Here is a 21,259-nt window from a genome sequence, read left to right as displayed (position 1 = left end):
TGAGAGAAACCAACGTTGCCATGTTTTCATTTCAAATCGAACTCATTATTGTACCTTTGAATAGTTGATTTGTTTTGAGAAAATTTAACCGTTATATAAACATGTGAATTCTGAAAGGAGTAAAGCATAGCAGTGTAAGGGAATGGGGCAGTTACAGCTATCCTTAGGTGCGGTTACTATGGTTATTGTCGGGGGAATGGGATAAGTATAGTTAACTTTAGGTGCAGTTGGTATGGTTATGATAGAGTGTTTGAGGTGTTGGATCGGGAGAACCGGGTTGGACATATTTCTAGCTTTGAGTTGTTTGCTTAATAATTCATTGATGCGTATTTATTTGTTTCCCTGATAACCAATTTTCAGCATGCTTGTCAATACTACTACTCTAAGAAGAATTGTTGTCAAATTTCGTCCAAAATCGTCCAAAATTGTCCAAAATTTCGTCCAACCATTCCTCATTTCATATTGGACTCTTAAGTTTTATTATTTTAAAACTTAAAAGAGGCTAATATTTCATAGAGCATGGAAAGACTTTTTTCACTTTTTTTTTTTTTTATAAGTGAGAGAGTTTGAATTTAAGACCTCTTACATACAAACTCTCTCACTTACAATTCTTTCCATTTTATCATCTTACCGCCCAATCCAAGCGTTCCCCCTCCGCCCTCTCACCTTAATCATTCTCATTCATAAAGTTTTGTACTTCCTTTTTCGGTCATTCTCATTCCTAAAGTCAGGCTTAAAGAAGGGTAAATGTCTAGACATAAATAATTACTTGGTAATCAAATAAACCTTTTTTTTTGTTGCCAGCCTACGTAAAATCATTTTTTTCTTGATCCTTATGAAGGTTAGGCCCATTTTTCTTGATCCTTATTAAGGTTAGGCCCATTTTGGCTATATTGGTGAATCTTTCCTTATTTGCTTTATAATTCATTAATGATATATTTATTTGTTTCCTTAATATTAACTAATTTTCAGCATACGTGTATTTTTTGGTAGGATTTCTTTGTTATTATTGCTACAATAATGCCTAAAATATATTTGTTTCCTTTTTTTAATTATAGTTGCATTTCCAAATTTATTTGAATAAAAACCACCTAAATATGGAAATGTTGAGGCGTAAGAAATGGATATCTTTTAAACCAACCAATCAAGAAGCATAAAAAATTGGGATAATTTCAGAAACCTTCCTTGAGTTTTTTGACAATTTCACTTAGCTCCCCTCAATAATTTCACTTACTTCCCTTGGCACAATAAAGTACCTATAATACCCTCTAGTTGGTAGACAATTCACAATATAAGGCAATAGATTTACAAAATCGAAAAAAAAACATATTTCTCTATCTCTTGTCTATTTTGGCTCCTCTCCTTTTAGTTATTATACTACTACACCATCTTTTTTTTATCTTGAATTTTGTGGACATTAGCAAATTAAAATTGTAAAATCAATACAAGGAGTAGATTTATATGTCAAAATGGAAGGAAATGAAGAAGTTCACGCTAATATAGAAATAAATAATAAAATTGATGATTGAAATAGGAGAAGGGCCAAAGGAGTGGAATTTGTCATATTTTATCTATTATCAAAAAAAATTTTGTAAAATGTCTATAATTTCATAAGGATTTCTTTCATAGGGTTACCGTTGCTTATTGTCATTTTGTTGTAGAAGTAGAATTTATTGTCTACTTTGAGATGTTAATATTCTTAAGGACATGGGAGTGTGATTAGATTGTATTGGAAAGGTGTTGAGGCATTGAGATTTAATTTTGGTGTATAAAATTGGTTGTCAATGGTGTTTTTTTTGTTTTGTGGCAAACATTGATGTTGTATAGGTAATGTGGTATCCTTTGGGCAGCTACTTGAATTTGGAATGGAGTTTTTGCATGGGTGTTTGTTAAGGATTGTGATAGTCAGTTTGTGCAAAGTGTGAAAGAATGCGATTGAGTATAGGGATAATTTCATGAACCCCCCATGATGCTTTTAAACAATTACGTCCCTTAATGTTATGAAAAGACTATAATAGTTTTAACAATTTTACAAATTTAAAATAAAAAAGTGGATGTAAAGAAAAAAGAAACCATATTTTGCAAATATTTCTTTATCCAAAAGTTCTAACCTTATCTCACTTAATACATTATATTCAATTCCTCGGTCATTTAAATGGACTTCTTACTTAGTTTTATAAATAGCCGACTAGTAGGGATGCATTTGTTAAAAACAATTTCTTCACAACTTACTTAACAAAAAAAAAAGGTCCAAATATTAAAAAAATGATACCTTGAAACATGACCTAAATTTTACTACAAAAAAATTACCTTAAAATTTTTTACTTAACAAATAATGCTAATATTTGATTTTCTTTTGTCATTTAATTTGTTTTTGTAAATCAAATAAGGGCAATATAGGATATTCATTAGACTTCTTGTGCTTATATCATCGTTTGTTATCCAAACATACTTTTAGGGGAGGTTTCTGTAATTTTTTAAATCTCAAGAAGATGGCTACAATTGTTACAAAGCTCAAGGGAGTTTTTTTAAATTATCCCTTGAGTATGCTTTATTTTTCTTTTTTAATTTTGAACAAAAGGATAATTTAAGATTTTTAAGACAAACTTTGGTTCATTGGACCTATATTGTTACATAAATAGTAAAACAGAGGAGATGTAATTTCAAAAACTTGAGGGGAGTCTCTACAATTGTTACAAACCGCAGGGGAGGTTTGCAAAATTATACCTAAAATTTTTAATGAATTAAAAAATTCCAAAATTCCAAAAAACAAAGAATTGGAAGTTAGAAGCTCAATGAGAAAACTCCTCAAATATTATATACATGTATAGATTTGAACTCTGGATACAATGCAGGTAAGAATAGTCAATGGGAGTGTCATCCGAGGATCTCCCCTTCTTCACCTTCCCAACTCAAGAATGTTTCCTCATCGTCATCCTCCTCCAAGAAATCATCCTTTATGTGCAAGCCTAACCGTTCCAAGGGGTTCAAGATTTCACCAGTTTCTAAACGTCTTAGAACCATCACAGGACAACACCCATGGAGAATAAAGGTGGGAGAACACTGAGTGAGCATCTCAAGCTCCTTCAAAGTCATCAGATTATCCTCCAGCTGAACAGCCTTTTCCATCAATTGCAATGCAAGCCGAGCAGCTTCTCTTTCTTTGTCCCTCTGCCTCTTCAATTCAGCCTCTTTCTTTAACTGCTCCTCTCTTATTCGTGCCTTAAATAGCTCCTCTTCACGTTGCAGTCTTTTCACTCTCTCTCTTTCTTGCTCAGCATCTGTTTTATCACCATTTGCTTTAGAAATAGTTTCTGCAAAGCGGCTTTTGAGCTTTGCAATGCGTAAAGCTTTCTTCAGAGCTTGCTCATCATCAATAAGAGGAGTCCAGCATTCACCCGAAATAACTGAAGTTATTGTTGTTGAAAGACCAGAGCTGGGCCATGTGTATTCTTCATCCTCACCACTTCCAGAACCTTCAGTTAATTGGCAAACAGAATCCGCATTCACCCTGCATGAGTGGGTTGACATAGTTTTACTTTGACAGTCCTGAATAGTTTTAGTTTCACGGTCCTGAATGACTTTACTTTCACGGTGCTGAATTTTCGTCTGAGTCGACAACATTTTATCTTTGCTCTCTTTCGCAGAACTTGCATCTGAAGAATCTTTCAGTACTCTCTTCAACTCCCATAAGATGTCATCTTGAAGATCGTCAATGTTCACATCAATCTTTTCTTTTCTAATGTCAAAGAAACCAAATTTTTGAAGGACAGTCTGCAACTTTCCATTCACCTTTCCCTTCAACATTTCTATGAGATCTTTCTTAAGCTTCTGCCTTTCCTCCAATAACATTGACCTCTTTGCGACCAAGACCGTATCTGATTTCTTACACTGAGCATTCTTTTCAAATTTACCTGAAATCAGGCCCTGTGAATTCTTACAGAAAGCCTTTTTAGTATTTTGAGCATTCTTTTCACTTTCATTTGAAACGATGCCCTGTGAATTCTTACAGAAAGCCTTTCTAGTATCTTGAGCCTTCTTTTCAATTCCATTTGAAATCAGCCCCTGTGGCTCCTTATAGGAAGGCTTTGCTCTATTTTGAGCATTCTTTTCAAGGCCACTTGAAATCTGCTCCAGTGACTTCTTATCAAAAGCCCTCATAGTATTTTGAGCAGTCTTTTCACTCTTACTTGAAAAAGTGTCCTGCTGAGCACATGCTGTCTCACGTTTCCATTTAGCTTCCAGAAGCTTCCATCTTCTTATGAAAACGCACTCTAGTTCCTTTGCCATGCGATGAACTGGATTATCAGGAGGATTATACAGCATGGCATTTGAGAAGGTCAGCTTGACATCAGATGCAAACTCTTCAGCACTGAAGTATCTATTACCAGCCAACTTCGACTTTATTGTCCCCAAATCCATCGGATGCAAGATTATGGAAAAGTAATCAGGAATATTCAATGCAACAGGGTCCACCGGAGTCCTAAAAATCCATCCAGTAGGATGAGTAATCAACGTTTCCAGAATAGTTCGACACTGCTGCTTCACGACAGGGTCCAATCTCTTCCTTTTCTCCCTTTCACCATCTAGCACAAATTCAGCTTTACGCTTGTTACAGCCATTCGAGACCAAGAGTTTGGCACGTGACCCCGATTCACATGATTTTCTATCTAAATTCGGCGGCACTCTAACCTCCGAGTCGTTCTTGACTGTAGTCTCTGTAACAGCCATGTTAAAGAACTGCAGAAACAATATGATAACGATTCAAAATTCCTTCAAATTGCACAAATACCTTAAAATTCAAAGAGAATTATAGCCAGCAAGCAAAAGCACGCAACTTAGGTCAAATCAAACCAAATTGAAACACTTCCGAAGCATACGTACTCAAGAACTAGAGCCACTTAACCCCAATACAAGCACAATCTCATAGCAAAAGACCACATCAAACAAAACCCAAAAAAGTTACATCTTTGCTTAGTTCTAACAATACAAGGAAACAGGGCTTCCGCAAACTCAAGAAGAACCCACAAGACCCCAAGGAAAAAACGCTAAAACAGGGAAACCTTCAGCAAATTTCTGATCGAGTAGAAAGCAAAAACGAACAAAAGCATCGACCGATTCACTTATCTCAAAGTTTAAGTCAACTTTACTACTGAAACGATTTTACAAACCAAAACATAAAAACACCGATTCGATTGCTCCGCGGGTTATAAAAAACCTAAGCAAAACAAAAAACGAGGGAAAAAAAACCCTCAAGAAAACCTACTCGGAAATCACAGAAAAAGGAAACAAAAACAAACGCAACCCATTAACTAAAAACCCCAGAACTCAATCAAACAAAAGAATCCATGGAATCATTGATGAAAACTGCATTAGGATTTTGGGTAGAAATTTACCTTTGAAGAACGAATCGCTGGAATTGCTCGAATTTGCGGGGCGAGGAGGTAGTGAAGAAAGATAGTGAAGGAACAGTAAAAGTAGGGTTACTTCTCCTTTACAACATAAGAGCCTCCCTTAGAACTGGTTATCTTATATAAGAGCCTCCACTTCACACTTTGCTTTGGAACTGTGCTGACTTTCGGGCGTCCAACTGGCTTTAGGACAGGGATAATTTTAGAAACCTCCCTGGGGTTTCTAACTATTTCACTACTCTCCCTTTAAATTTTAAAAATTATATTAACCTCCCTTAGAACTAAATCTTACAAAAATAATAACGTTTAACAAATAATTAAAAAGTAATATTAGAAGAGGGACACAATATGATTCCACCATTATTCCTTATTTACTAAATTATTTAATTAATTTAATGCCACCCAAGCATTAAGAAAAATACTAGAATTTTCTATTTACCATAGGGATTAAATCATATGTAGCATCAAAAGTAATATATCATTCTATATGTTTCACTTAATGTAAGTCCAATTTGCCCTTTTTAGTTACAAACCTATTACCAAACAAGATCAACAACAAATAATCAAAATAATCTGTAACCATGATATTACAAAGAGCGAAATTTAATACCATAAAAATCTCAATAACTAATCTTAATATTTGGGTTGAGAACAAACTTTAACATCATAAGTATTCTTGTCAACATATTCAGGTTAGTTGCTAAGATTTTCATTGTATTAAAGTTCGTTCTTTATAATATTTTGGTCACATATTTTTTTAATTATTTGTTGTTGGTCTTGTTTGATAATGGGTTTGTAACTAAAAAGAGCAATTTGGATCTTATATTAATGAAATATATAGAATGATATACTATTTTTTATGCCATATGTGATTTAATCCATGATAATAAACAACAAATTATAATGTTTTCTTTAATGTTTGTGCTGGTATTAGATTAATTAAATAATTTAGTAGATGAGGGGCAAATGTAAAATCATATTATTTTCTCTCTCCTAATATCACTTTTTAATTATTTGTTGGATCTAGATGTTACATGATAATAAATCTCAATGGAGGTTAATGTAATTTTGAAAAATAGAGAGAGGCCAATGAAATAGTTAGAAACCTTAAGGGAGGTTTTTGAAATTATCCCTTAAAACTTTAAGGGGCTGTGATTTTAATGATTTCATGAATTCGATTGCTTAGTTAATGTAGTATTAATTTTTTTTAAATATGTAAATTAAAATTGTGCAAAAAATAAATATCTATGTGTAGCAATATGAATGAGCAAAAAAATTTTGCAAAAAAAATATTGGAGAATTAAAACTTTTTAAAAATTGTTTATATTCATTGTTGTCTATAGATATAAAGTTCTATGTGTAAAGAATTTTTCAAAAAATGAAATTTTTCAAAAAATACGTATTTACATCTTTACTCCCCAAAATGTCTTCTTAATTATGTCATTCTAGTGGATTGGATTGTTTGGTTAATGTTAATTCTGTGTAGATATACATATAGATGTATGAGCAAACAATTTCATCAAAAAAATTCAAAAGAAATAAAATAACATCAAAAAATATTGAAAGGTTCAAAATTTTTTAAAACATTGCTTATATTTTTTTATAAGAATTTTTTTTAAAAAATAAATTTCTTGAATAATTATGTATTTACATTTGTACTCGCCAATATGAGTAAAAATTTTTAAAAAAATATTCAACAACTCAAATTCAAAAAAAAAAAAAAAATGTATTTACGTTTTTACCCCCAAGATGCCCTTGTATATTTTGTTGGGAATATTATTCAAGGATTAAATCAGTTGTCACTAATTAACATGCTGATATTACTTTATCACCCATTGGGATTCTAATCTCATGGATTGCATCTCTCTATCTTGTGTCTAATCTTGTAAATTGGTTTATTCACATCATCAGTTTAACTTTGGAGATCATTTTTTTTCAGTTTTGTTGAATCCCCTTTTTTTCAGTTGTGTTATATGGTACATGCATAATTGCATATATATACAGAGAGAAAACATAAGAAGCAAGAGGAAGCGGACTAGAGATACAACTGTGCATTGAATCAATATCAAGTCATCTTCTTAACAATATTTCATGATTTCTTCTTTCTTTTTGGCATTTCTGTTAACCTCAACTGCTGTTGAATCTTTGTAACGTTAAACATGTTATTTAGTACTTTTCTTTTCTTTTTTTTCCCGTTTTTTATAGTATTGTTTTCTTGCCTGATTATATGAAGATATTCCTTGATTTGTTGCCTTATTCTGAATTCTCAACTTTCTGCATTTTGCTTTTCCACATGCATGGTCTTGCTATAGACAATTGTGTATTTGATCAGTTACTCTTCAACTTGCCTTTTGTTCTCTCTGCTGCTTTTCTCTCTCCTAATATCACTTTTTAATTATTTATTAGGTCCAAATGTAACAAAAATAATTAACCTCAAGACGGTTAGTGTAATTTTTGAAACCTGAAAGGAGGCTAGTGAAATAGTTAGAAACCTCAAGGGAGATTTCTAAAATTATCCCTATTGTTAAAAGTAAACGTGCACTGAGAAGGGAGGTAATTGTTACTCTCAAAACTTGAGGGGAACTCTCTGCAATTATTGTAAACCTCAAGAGAGGTATGTGAAATTATCTCCAAAAATATATATTATACTTATTTGGGATTAATTTATAGAGGATTTTATGGAAATAAATATGTAGTACAAATGACTAATTATTTAGCAGTTTGTGATTGTTAATATAATTAAAACTTACCAAAAAATTGCATTTTCCAAAAAAAAAAAATGATAAAAATTATAGAAAGAGAGGGGCACCATATAGCCGTGGCATGGGATTTTTTTTGTAATCTTTTTCATTAGTTTTGAAACCAACGCAAGGCATGAAATAATTAAAGAAAGAATATTTTATTCGTATTTGTCTTATAATATATACATATGTATGTGTGTGCGTGTGTATATACGTTTATACTATATTAAAGTAGGATTAACAGGAGTTAATTTTACTTTTATGAGGTGATTTTTTACTTAGTGGAACCATTTTACCTTTTGTTGTAAGGGTCAAAAAGGCATTTTATTAGTTGAAAAAATTAGTCAACAATAAGCTCCCCTTCCGTTATATATACCTATAATGTAAAAATAGTAGTATACAGTGTATGTATAAAAATATAGTAGCTATAGAATCGCCTATGATTTAATCAAAATTTTTGAATCCAAATAGCAAATTTACTGAAAAAGGACTATGCCGAATTTATGTGCCAAAAAGAAAAAGAAACAAAGAAGAAAGAAAAATAATAATATATGGTAATATCTATTTATCTTTTTATCATTTTTCTTGTCAAAATTTATCATATTGTGCGTAGTGTTGACTACGTAGAAAAATTACAATTGATAAAAGCAAACTTTTTTCTTTTATCTATTTTCCTTAAAAATCTTTTTTATTCTTATTGAATTTATGTTTATTTTTTTATATTGTTTATGGTTTATGAGACTTTAAATTGAATAAAAATGATGGTGATGACAATGACAATAAGTAAAGTTAGCAACATTTTGTACATACAAGGTCATACTATGCTTGTTATTGTCTTCTTTTTTTTTAGTTTATGTAAATTGTTAGAAATATATTGGTGTCAATTCTTTTGTCGTGTCAATTCTTTTGTTAGTCAAATCAATCAAGTCTTAAATACATAAGCAAATCTAATGAAAGAAAAAGGTTACTAAGCCTTGTTTTTATACTTTAGAGGAGGAAAATAGATATACTAAATCAAACCTTAAGGGTCAAAGTGAAAATTGCTATACTAGTTTAGCTAGCTACTTTTTGTGGGAAAAATCTTTTGCATTGCTTGGACATATTTCTTAACTATACTCCCCATTTATCTTTTTATCTTTTCTACACACATTTCCAAAAAGTGCTATAATAATATTGTTCTACAAGCATTTCCAAAAACTCCCCAAAAATGTAATCCAAATAGGCTCTTAGTTTGGCTTGGAGAAATCATTTACAACCAAATTATAAGTTCGTGGACTTAAATATATGAGTAAATTTTATATATACTGTCAATATATACACTATTACGATTGGAGAGATAACACATGAGCAAATTTTAAATTTCAAATTCAAATTTTGCACATGTATCATATATCTAATAGTGATAGTGTATATATTAACAGTATATATAAGATTAATCCTAATTGTATTTGTAAATTTTAGGTACTAAATAGGATCATTAGCAAAAGTTGAGGGACTATTAAAGTATTTTATTTTTAGAAAAAAAAATTAAAGCATTGAGCAAGACAAAAGCCTAAAATAAACAGGCAGATAAAGAGGAAAAAACTTAATTGAGTAACAAATCATCAAGACATCGAAATAGATTAAGAACCTGCACAAGAACATCTATTAAGAACAACTTTGAATTTTTCCCGTATTTCATGCATAAGATTCAAGTAGAGGTGCTCTGGGCCTTCCTCCATCAGATGATCTGCTGTAACAGAAATAGAGCACTAATTGTATTATTCCAAGCAAACTGCCAATCCCATTAGGAACCTGTTTAGACACAAAAGAGATAAGGGGGACAGTAAAAATTAAATTCTGCCAAAAAATAAATGAACTATTCAGGTAAAAAAAAAACCAAAAAAATAATGAAAATAGATGATACAGAAAACAGGTTTATCACTTACAGAAATAAATAAATCTTGCTTGAACATCCCATATCCAAAGAAAGAAAGACTCATCAGAAAAGTTGCAAGTGAGAGATAAAATGGCATGTACTCAACACTTTTTGTTTTGATCACCAAATTCTGCAGTCAATCCATTGTCACAGAAATGTGTCAATTGTGCACCAATGCCACTTCTAAGGAAAGAAGGATGAAGCCATAGAAGGATGAAATCTGTGGCTGCACTTACAATTATAAATAGTGGAGAAGCAAACATTGATATGAGAGACAGAACACTCAAATAACCAACAAAAAGTTGCCGGTTGGGAGGCTCGAAAAGTTTGAGACTGACACAAATTATGATACTGAATACAGCAAAAACAGCCAATAGCAATCCTAACATTTTTACCTGCAAAAACAAAAAAGATTCAGATGCTACGTTACGTTACACGATATTACAGAAAAGCGAATCTAGATGGGTGTCACATATATTCTATATGTAAAATTGCAAAATGTCTTTTTGTGCGCATATTACTCGTCTAAACTTACTCAAAGTAGAAAACCTTATACGCTATTAGTATAGGAAAAATTAATCGCACTAGTCTGACCTTTTTGCCTCGCTCTGCATATGCAATGAAAATGATAATGTATATCATTTGGAAAATGGCTCCAACTGAATTCACTGTGGCAACTAAGATGATGCCAGGAGATATTATAGGCATTCCATACCAAAGGCATATTAGGCAGTTTAAAAGGGCATATACATAGGGCAGCCCAGAGAACTGTTCTGTAGACTGCCTTCTGATAATCCTTCTGAATGTTGGCCTGAACAAACATATGTACAAATTAGTGAATGCATTGTGACCATTAGTGTTTATTTCTTTATTGAATTTTCATCGCGAGTTTAAGTACTTACATTGGAGAGACAAATAGCACAAAAGCAAAGAAGTTTCCTGCATCAGGAGGGGCAAAATCATTACTTGCTTGATTAAATTTCTGGAGCTTTTGCCATTTTATATATTTGCATAATGTGCAGGGTTGGTTAATTGGACTGACCATAGTGTTCTTGATCGCCTGTGAAAACTCACAAAGTTCCATAGTTCACCAAAGCAACACCACTTATAAATTTCTTCCCACTTCTGCTACTAATTCATAACCTATTAACCCTGTTTTAATTTTGAGCAAATCTTATATACACTGATAGTATATACACTATCATCGTTAGATTTATGATGATGTGTATGCAAAAGTTGAATTTTAAATTCAAATTTTGTATAGTTATCATTCATCCAATACTGACAATGTATACGCTATCAATATAGGAAAGATTAATCATTTAATTTTTCTTTTTACTTTTATTTTTTTAGGCCGTTCAAGATTCTTCTAATTCCTATAATGCTGTCTAAGAAATACAAAACTCAGCTTTTTTAGTTGCAATTACCAAAAAAGGAAAAGGTAATTTGGATATGTTGATGGCCATAAACTGCAGTCAAAGCAAACAATAATATTTTCCAGAGATGCTGCTAATATTTCAGAAACAGCCTATGGCTTATGCTTGCTGTTATGGTAGGTTGCTACGCTATGATAGCATATTTGATATATATATATACATATATATATATAGGCTCATCTCTTCTCATATACCGCTCTTTGAGCTCCATCTAATAACTTTTTTTTTCTTAAAAAAAATTAAAGTTACTGTACTTTTTTCCCTCCTCCTCCTTTCACTTAGAAAAACAGGCGACTGAGAGAAAAAGCACCCAAAAATAAATAAATAATTGAATCCACAGAACGAAAAAGGTCTGTCAAGTAGTATTCTTGAAAAGTAGAAAAGGCGAAAAAAAGGAATACTCAGCTCAATGTACAGAGATGCTTACTCAAATAAGGACTGAGGAATATCCCAAACTAAAGTCAACTCATTACCAAGAAAACGAGATGATAAACCACAAATAAAGATCCATAAACATGAAATTTGTAAAACTAAGTTTATGAACAAAGCAGATTATGATATCCTTATGCAAGAAACTGAAGAAAGAGGAGCAAGAAATCCACAGATAGAGGAACGGAGGAGGAAGAAAATGGAGATGGATGAAGGAACCTGCAACTCCAGCTGCATAACTGAGAACTGAATAAGTAGAGATAAGCCCTGTTTGCTGAATCATCATCTTTCCAATGTTCTTCTCAAACTTTTGGTCATTACAGTTTCTACAACTAAGACTAATTCTCAATTTTCTGATTTTTTTCTGAAGCATATAAGTTCTTGAATAAACATACTACTAATTATTTTTAGCTTTTATGGTGGAAACCCGCAGCAATTATCAATGCCAGCCAAGAGGCTTCCTAAATACGGGCCCAACTGAGATGGCGCGCCTCTCTCACATGCTTTTTCTAAGCACACGTTTTTTATTTTTGTTTTTCAACTTGAGGTTGTCCTTGTTGATATGAATCGTATGATACTATGATAGTTTGATCGGTCATTTTCCAGGTTTATTTAAAAAAGGCCAACCAACTTAAATTTTACTGGGGTATCAGTATCACCCTATTATTGTCTCAAATAGAAAAGGGAAAAGATAAAATTGCCACAGGTGTAAGTACGGGAAGCAACAATCACTTTTGAGTAACCAACTATTGTTTTGTCCCTTCGGGGACATTCGATAAAATTGGAACGATATAGAGAAGATTCGCATGGCCCCTGCGCAAGGATGACACGCACAAACTATTGTTTGATTGTTTTGTTGAAATGATAGCTACCACATTGGTTGATAAGGATGGAAAATTTGCTTCTAGACTATGAAAGAAAGAAGGAAACGGCTCTTAAATTTATTTTGTTTTCCAGAAAAAAAAAATTATCACTCTATTTTCCTCATTATGTATATTTTTTAATTATTTTTTTAGCAGATAAAGAGTGAGGTTTAAGAAGCAGGAAGGGAGAAATTGAAGGGAAACGATAATTATAATCCAAGATTTTTAAGTTTTGGAGTTTCAATTTCAACTATTACATCAAAACCTCCTCGACTTTCCATCTTAACTATTGAACAAAAACCTCCTTGATTTTTATGATCCACATTTATTGTACTACACCAAAATCTACAATTTCAGGACGGTATTAAAGTTATACGATTATTTTAAATTGAGAACATTTTAGGCAGCTGTAGTTACCAATCAAATACCTATTTACTAGTATTCTCTCTGATCACCAATCTCGCATAAGCTATGAAATTATGATAATCACTTCTTAGAAATTTGAGCTGATTATCAGCTATAGCAGTATATATCCCTATAACTTAATCATGTTGTAGTACTGTATTGCCAGCACATTAGCCAGCACTATCATTCCCATCTTTTTTGGTGTTTTGTATAGTAATATTGTTTGTCACGGTCTACTCTATTCTTCATTTTTTATAGAGTTTCTTATGATTCAAATATATATATATATATTTATATTTATATACCGACGTACCTAATAAAATGATTAAAATAATAAAATCCCCAAAGATATTGCAGAATTGGTGACTGGATAAGCTCTAAATGCTTTTGCAATATTTTAATTTAGATCCCTTTTGGAAGATATTTGCTTTAGCGTAAACGACACCTCTAAGCGAGAAATAAAATATTTTGGTCAAAGGGAGCGTTGAGTGGACCACAAGTGATGTTGAACAAAATCATTAAAAATCCTTGAAATGAAATCGATCCGGGTTTCACGGGTTAAGACTTATGAGAAATTTGTTGGAACATCATATGGGGTTGCTACTTAAAATGTCCAAAAAAAAGTTTTTTATTCCTATAGTTGTACGATAAAGACAAATTCATTGGAAGCCTGAAAACTTAGGCCCGTTTGAATTGCTATTTTTAAGAGTATTTGTAAAAAAATATACAATAACGATTTGATGTATTTAAAATAAAAAGATAATTAAAAAATATATTCGTGAAAAACGTAAAAAAATTTTCTACGGAAAACCACAATCCAACCTTAGATAAACCTGTAAAACATCTAGGCTGTTCTTCTTGTGAAACATTCATGTTGCTGCTTTTTTCTGCTCGTCTTTGGCACCATGCGTGTTTATCAGTACAATTCGCAAACATTTCATACCACTGATTTCAAAAAATGTTTGAAAGCCACAAAAGAGAATTGAAATACTTTATCTTTTTTTTTTTTTTTGGGTACAAGTACTCACGCTTCAATGATGCAGCCAGTAAAGGACTAAAGCTTCAATGTATTATCTACTTCAGAGGCCAAACATGTCCCATAATTTCTTCACCATTTATTTTACTTCCATTGTGGTCAATTCAGTTAACACCATTGATGCTAACAATAACATGGTGTGAAGGTTTACCCACAACTCTAATTTGAGACAATTTAATCCCTTGACTACACCCTGGCTAGCCACTGGCCATTTGGTCCAGTGGTAATCACCATTAAAGGTGATGCTGGAGGTCAGGGGTTCAATCCCTGCCTCCCACAAATTTGCCACAATTTGTGGCGGTCTTAATTGACCTTCATCGATGGAGTCTGTACTCACATCGAACCTCCTCCCCTTCCCCTTAGACTAGGCTAGATTAGGTTATAGGACATCTATTTTTTCGACAAAAAAAAAAAAAAAAGACTACACCCTGGCTCTTACTTTGGATCCCTAAATTCCTTTCTTCCCACTAACTTTAGAAACTCTTTTGATTATTTTTAATCTAATTTTTCTTCTATGCCCTTATAACGTGTAATCATGCTACTCAAATGACTAGCATTTTGGTTAGTTTTGTGGATTTTGTTGACAATTGTATTTAAATACAATAGTATTTATACCTAATGATTAGAGTGTCCCAATTAGAGTTTAGGGATTAATATGAGAATTGTGATATAGTTAAAGGATACAAAGTAAAATTAACCCTATTCACTTAAATATAGGCTACTTACCATGTTATCGATGAATCAATATATGATGTGAAAATAATAAAAAATCCTATACAAAAGTGGATCCTATTGAGACTTAGGATATAAAAGGAGTTATACGTCTAAAATCCAAATTCATATCCAAACCCTATTTAGACCTGCACAACACACTTTAGCCATTAATTAATGTTATATTACCTAACAAAATATTTTTTTTAAAGTAGCTTGAACAACTAAGATTTTTTTTTTTAAAAAAAAATATTTGTTGTGAATGACTTTTCATAAGCAAAATTCAAATTGTACAATAACATATAGTTTTACAGTAAATTGAGGGGAAAAAATTGGAGGAATCTTAAGCACGGACAAGCTAAAATATTGCATGTAGATGATATTTTTGAAAGAAGTACAATTAGTTGATCTAATTTGATACTAATTTTATAATTGCTGTTCTTATTTTTTACATGCTACATTCTTCAATATTAATCATGGTATTGAAAGAGGTATATTTATTATATTTATCATACACTGGATATTAATTTTTAACTATTCTTAAACCTCTGGTCACACAAATTTTTAATTTTAATTCATAATTATATGAAATTCCATGTATACCTATGAAGCACCCAAATGTGTATCCGGATCTAATTCGTTCTCAACCCATTATGCTCCGGGTCTAAGTGGAGACCTCAATGATTTAGTGGGCTTCGGTTTGGGTTTGGATTTTGAGTTTCAAACCCAAACCCAATATTAATATGCCTGATTGCGGGGTTGAAAAAACTTTATCCAAAGACCCCTTTTTTTTTTTGGTAAGCCAACCCCATGACATCTTGTTTACAACCTCTCATATCTTACCATCAAATCCTACCCTTCTCCCCTTATCTAAAGACTTGTTAAACAACTAAGGGTGCATTTGATAAAATTGAAGTTTGAAAACTAAAATATAAAATTTAAAGTTTGAAACATTAAGTTACTAAATTGCGAAGTACTAAATCTGATACATTTGCATGTACATCACATTAATTCATAAGTGAATAACTTATTATTTATTTTTTAGAGCAAGTTTTACCTAAAAATTCAGTGCCACTTAATCAATTCAAATGATCTATTTTTTGTTATCAAACAAGTTTGAACATGTTAAGATCTAAATCTATTAAATTCAAGTGTTGAATTAAATTATCAAATAGGGCCTAGTCGTAGTCCTATTTTATATCTTTATTCTTTTTTTTAAGTGGTTTTTAGCATTCATATTTGTCGAATTATTGAAATAATATGTTACTTGGACAATAAATTATTTCTTCTCCATTCTTTTTTCCCATGAAAACAAACTACTCCTTGTTCTGACTTTTCAAATACAAGCGTGCAAGTTGCCTGCGGTTCAGTATTAGCGAGTCCAAATTGCTTGATTGATTAGTGTACAAATGTTAACTCACAACTTTGGAGAGAATGAAATTTGATGCGTATAATGAGTATAAGTGTCCAGGGATTTGCTTTTCAATCGATTTCCCTTTCAAAATTCAGGAAAAAAATTTCATGTCGCTTTCGGCACACGCCTCTTTATTATTGGATATTTACCGCATTCGTTGATAAAGATTGAAATTTTACTTCAAGAATATGAAAGAAAGAAATTAGGGATAGCAATTGGAGCGGGTGTCTGCGGAGGGCTAATGGGACAGGGGTCGGGGCAGGGCACTCCCCCTCTCTTCGATTAAAAAATGGGGCGCGATTAAAAAATGGGGCGGGGTTAGAGGAGTATACCTCCACCCCACTCCAACCGAATGGGGTGAACAAATTCGGTTCATACCTGAATTCAAATTCAATTTGGTAATTTGATACAAAAGCGGTATTTATCGAATTCACCAAATTCTAATATGGTATAAAATAGGTAATGAGATTATGAATTTGGTAATAACCGATTTCGAATTCAAATTCAGTAAAATGAAATAGGCTACCGTATTACCGCATTCGAATACCAAATTAGTTTATAAAATTATATAATGTATAGATAAATGCTATTTAGTAATAGTATATACTACTAATATATTATTATATTATATAGGTAAATGCTATTAATAATAGTTAGTATATGGTATTATCATGTACTTATGATAATAATAATAATATATAATGATGTACAATATACTATTTTAGTATTTGTTAATTGTTATATGACTGTAATAATACAAATATACAACAATACATAACATAACTATAATACTTATTATTTTATACATGACTAGAATTAGATAATAATTAATAAGTAGAGGTATAATACTAAATATTAAACAATAAACTTAATTAGTAATTAGAATTTAGATATTGGAAATTTGGTATATCATTCATGTTTGAATTATTGATATTTGAATATGTAACTTGTAACTTGCAAGTATTAGTATGTTCTAAAATTACATTACATATTTAACATAAAAATTCATTTTCTCTATTCACTAATCTTAAGGCTTTAAGCATAAACAAGACAACTAAGCAGTCTAAGTGAATGCATATGAATTGCAAATCAATGTATTAGTGTATTGGCCTTCACTATTAAAAGCAAATTAAGTGATTTGCATATTTTTCCAGAAAAGCTGTATAAGAATAAGAATAAATGTAAGTATAATGTGTTACATACTTTGTAATTTATAAGTAAATAAGTGACATTGTGTATACAACTATACAATAACATAAGTAAGTAAATAAGTTGTTTTTTGATTTGAAATAAATTATAAGTTTGTAACTTAGTAACTTATCACTAATTATTGTAAATGATAAGTTTGTATCTAATATCACTTATCACCAATCATTGTAATTTGTAAGTTTGTAACTAATATTACTGACTTGTAGTTGTATTGTATATTGGCCTTCCATATTTTCAGTTGATGAATTTTGGCATTTGTAATGTGTGTGTAATAATTTGGATGTTGATTTCCTTTGAATTGGTGTTGTAGCTTGTAAGATTGTAATTAGATTGATTACAATAGCAGGGTAGCTATTAAACTTGATAACAGGGTTTAATTAGGCCGGAAATTGCAATTAAAGGATTCGGTAGAATTTTTATGTTTTTTTTAATGAATTCGGTTTAACCGAATTCATTACCGTTTTCGAATTCAAATTCGGAATTGAAATGAATTCGGGTATCTCCAATTCGAATTTGAAAGCGGTTTAAATTTCTGTAAGTCCAATAATCGAATTTATCGAATTCATATATCTGAATTACTGAATATGTACCATTTGCTCACCCCTATTTACCGCATTGGTTGATAAGGCTTGAAAATTTACTTCTAGAATATGAAAGAAAGAAATTAGGGATAGCAATTGGAACATGTGTCTGCGGAGGGTTAATGGGGTAGGAGTTGGGGCAGGGCATTCCCCCTCCCTTTGATTAAAAAATGGGGCGGGGTCAGTGGTGTATACCCCCACTCCCCATTAGAAAAATTAAATGTGTGTGTGTGTATAATATTTAATTTAATTAGTTATAAACATATTATTGGTTATAAGTATTATATAATATATATTAGTATATGTAATATTAATAATTATACATGTATGCAAATAAAAATTATTAATTAGTTATTCTAAATTTACTAATACATTTATATTAAATTCCTAATGGCAATTGAGGAAGGAAATTGAATACTTAATGACTAAAGGCATGCTTTGATAGAATGATTCTTAAAATTAAAAAGTGATGACTACTTTAGTTGTATTTATCTCATCGTGTTGGATTGTATTCAAATAATTTTTGTTTAATTATTTTTATGAGTTTTAATTATAAAATTATAATGGATAATGACTTGATTATGTGTTTATATTTTAAGTACTTGAATTTTGACAAAAAATTAGTAACAATATAATTATAGGACAGATTTTTATTAATTCCTGCAGGTGCCTCCGCAAGGGAAGCGGGGAATGGGGCGGGGGTGGAGGAGACTAGAGGACCGGGGGAGGTCCCCTGGCCGTTGCCATTCCTAAAAGAAAGAAACGACTCTTAAATTTATTTTGTTTTCCAGAAGAATGACAGTATACACTGGTGGTCCAATTGGTGTTTGATAATCCGCTAGTGGAAAACAATTGTGATCCACCACTCTATTTTACTTATGATTGAACAGATGCTATCACAAAAACTATAACATCTACACTTCAAATTGAAAAGTCAATACGTATCAAAATTGATCAAGATTTTGCCTAGAGAGGGTAAAATTAGTTGAATTACGAATTTATCTATGTGTAAGGGGATCATTAATGCGAATGCATATGTTTATATAGCGAATTATATATACTAATTCAGTATCCATTTGGAATTCAAAATAAAAAACTATTTGATTCTAGTAAAACAATTTCTCAAAAGAGAAACAATTTTGTTCAAAATGTTTTGTGTCTTAAAAAAAACTCAATATACTAGGTCCTTTTCCTTCTTTTGTAGGATGACTCTTAATACATCAATCGTAAAAGCTACACAAATATGTCAATTTGGTAAAAAGGGCAAGAACGATTGCATCAGTAGTAGATCCAAATGAGTTGTTGTTTTTGATCTCTCAATTATCAGTTTTTAGCCAAAATAAAATGTTTTAATGCTGCAACTCATTGAAAGAATATTTTTTACATGAACATTCGAAACTCACAAGTTAGTAATTTTTATTTATATCTTCTGTTATGATACAAGCGTGGAATAAACAACTATTGAAATATTAAGTACACAACAATTTAATGACAAACAAGTCACAAGTATGAAAAATAGACGACACACAATATTTAACGTAGTTCGACTCCACCATTGAGCCTACGTTCACGGAGAGAAACCCGTTTTTTATTATGAGAGGTAAACCCTATACAAGAATACAATTTGAACTCAAGTCCAACCCTTGTATTCCATCTCTTATCTCCCAAGAACCTTCTCTCACCCCATGTATAAGGTTACATGTCGCCTCTTGTGTGCCTTTTTTGTATCTATTGTGTAGTATGCCAACCCACCTATTTATAGGGAACATTATTTGGCCAAAAGCCAAATAACAATAGGAAACCAATTCTAATTCCTAAACTTGTACAGAATAGGAAATAACTTCTAATCCTAAATTAAATAGAATATTTCTTGGCTACTACTTCAAGTAACAAAAACTAATTAGGAAACTAGTTACTTCCACACAAAACAAGAAACCTGTCTAAAAGAAATTAAGCCAATTTCCTAACAAATCTCCACCTTGGCGAAAATTTCTTTTAGTAACCATTTGCTTTTAACTACCAAATAATATGGTACCAAATTACACACCCGAACCAATACAGTTCTGATACCAAATTGATTCAATCGGCAAATGAATATGTGTAGTTACCCCGAGTCCAATCTCCAATTGACTCGTGAGAACGTGCATCAATTCACTATCTTCTTTTGCAGGATTTCTTCCTCACCACCATATGCAATTTGGGATCCCCTTCTGTGAGTTCTAACCCTAACTATTGAGGCAACCAAGTGATAAAATTACCATACTTCTTCCCATTTTCAGGACTGGCTCGCCACGTGTGGTTTCCAAGATTCCACCTAAAACGAAAAACTCGTAACTGTTAGAGTCTTCTGGGGCATGAAAATTAGATCTCCTTGTTTCTTGGGACACGTGCCACACTACCCAAAAAATATAATCGAAATGAAGTATAAACCGTCGGAGGTAGGAGAAAGTTTCCAATGATTCATGTCCAAAATTAACATTGGACTCCACCTTTTCCTTGACTCTTGAATCATTTGTCTAGATTCACCGTCAAGCATCTCCATGCTTTTTGACTTTCCATCCTTCACCATCAATACTTTTTGCCAAATCATTGAAACAAGGATACCACTCATTAACTTGTTCAATTAGTAACAACTACCAATCCACTTGATCTCAATAGTTAACCAGGATCCAACATTAAACAACCAAACTCTTGATCCAACCATTCAATTTGTTGGGATCCAAGTGCTTGTAAATAGCCCAGTCTCACAACCAAGTTTTGATACCACTTGTTAGGATCCAAGCGTAGAATAAACAACTATTGAGATATCAAGTACACAATAATTTAATGACAAACAAGTCACAAGTATGAAAGATAGACGACATACAATATTTAATGTGGTTCGACTCCACCATTGAGCCTAGGTTCACGGAGAGAAACCCGTTATTTATTATGAGAGGAAAACCCTATACAAGAATACAATTTGAACTCAAACCCAACCTTTGTATTCCATCTCTCATCTCTCAAGAACCATCTCTCACCCCATATATAAGGTTACATGTCGCATCTTGTGTGCCCTTGTATGTCTATTGTGTAGTATGCTAACCCACCTATTTATAGGGAACA

The 21,259-nt window shown here is 31.9% G+C and overlaps 2 protein-coding genes and 1 non-coding gene across 4 annotated transcripts; 1 reads left to right on the top strand and 2 right to left on the bottom strand.

Moving 5' to 3' along the window:
- Positions 1 to 2,796: 2,796 nt before the first annotated feature.
- Positions 2,797 to 5,651, bottom strand: LOC140014794 (uncharacterized). Its single transcript, XM_072066230.1, has 2 exons — positions 5,397 to 5,651; positions 2,797 to 4,740 (listed from the first exon to the last, which is right to left on the bottom strand). The coding sequence occupies exon 2, from the start codon at positions 4,729 to 4,731 to the stop codon at positions 2,878 to 2,880; it is 1,854 nt and encodes a 617-aa protein (XP_071922331.1). The 5' UTR covers positions 4,732 to 4,740; positions 5,397 to 5,651; the 3' UTR covers positions 2,797 to 2,877.
- A 4,071-nt stretch (positions 5,652 to 9,722) lies between these two features.
- On the bottom strand, positions 9,723 to 12,690 carry LOC140014871 (bidirectional sugar transporter SWEET2a-like). 2 transcript variants are annotated; one of them, XM_072066504.1, is made up of 6 exons: positions 12,155 to 12,684; positions 10,973 to 11,009; positions 10,665 to 10,881; positions 10,307 to 10,465; positions 10,081 to 10,200; positions 9,723 to 9,946 (listed from the first exon to the last, which is right to left on the bottom strand). In XM_072066504.1, exons 1-6 carry the CDS (start codon positions 12,306 to 12,308, stop codon positions 9,830 to 9,832), a joined length of 804 nt encoding a protein of 267 aa, XP_071922605.1. In that variant the 5' UTR covers positions 12,309 to 12,684; the 3' UTR covers positions 9,723 to 9,829. The 2 variants fall into 2 exon arrangements, with proteins under 2 accessions (XP_071922605.1, XP_071922606.1); XM_072066505.1 differs by lacking the exon at positions 10,307 to 10,465 and having other exon boundaries at positions 12,155 to 12,690.
- Position 12,691: 1 nt separating this feature from the next.
- LOC113709153 (U6 spliceosomal RNA) lies at positions 12,692 to 12,793 on the top strand. The gene has a single exon (XR_003452576.1). It is a non-coding gene; the product is annotated as a U6 spliceosomal RNA (small nuclear RNA).
- Positions 12,794 to 21,259: the final 8,466 nt, after the last annotated feature.

The sequence above is a fragment of the Coffea arabica genome, chromosome 9e (assembly GCF_036785885.1).
Source record: "Coffea arabica cultivar ET-39 chromosome 9e, Coffea Arabica ET-39 HiFi, whole genome shotgun sequence".
Lineage (NCBI taxonomy): Eukaryota > Viridiplantae > Streptophyta > Magnoliopsida > Gentianales > Rubiaceae > Coffea > Coffea arabica.
The sequence above is the reverse complement of the archived record's forward strand: the minus strand, read 5'-3'. Positions and strand labels throughout refer to the sequence as shown.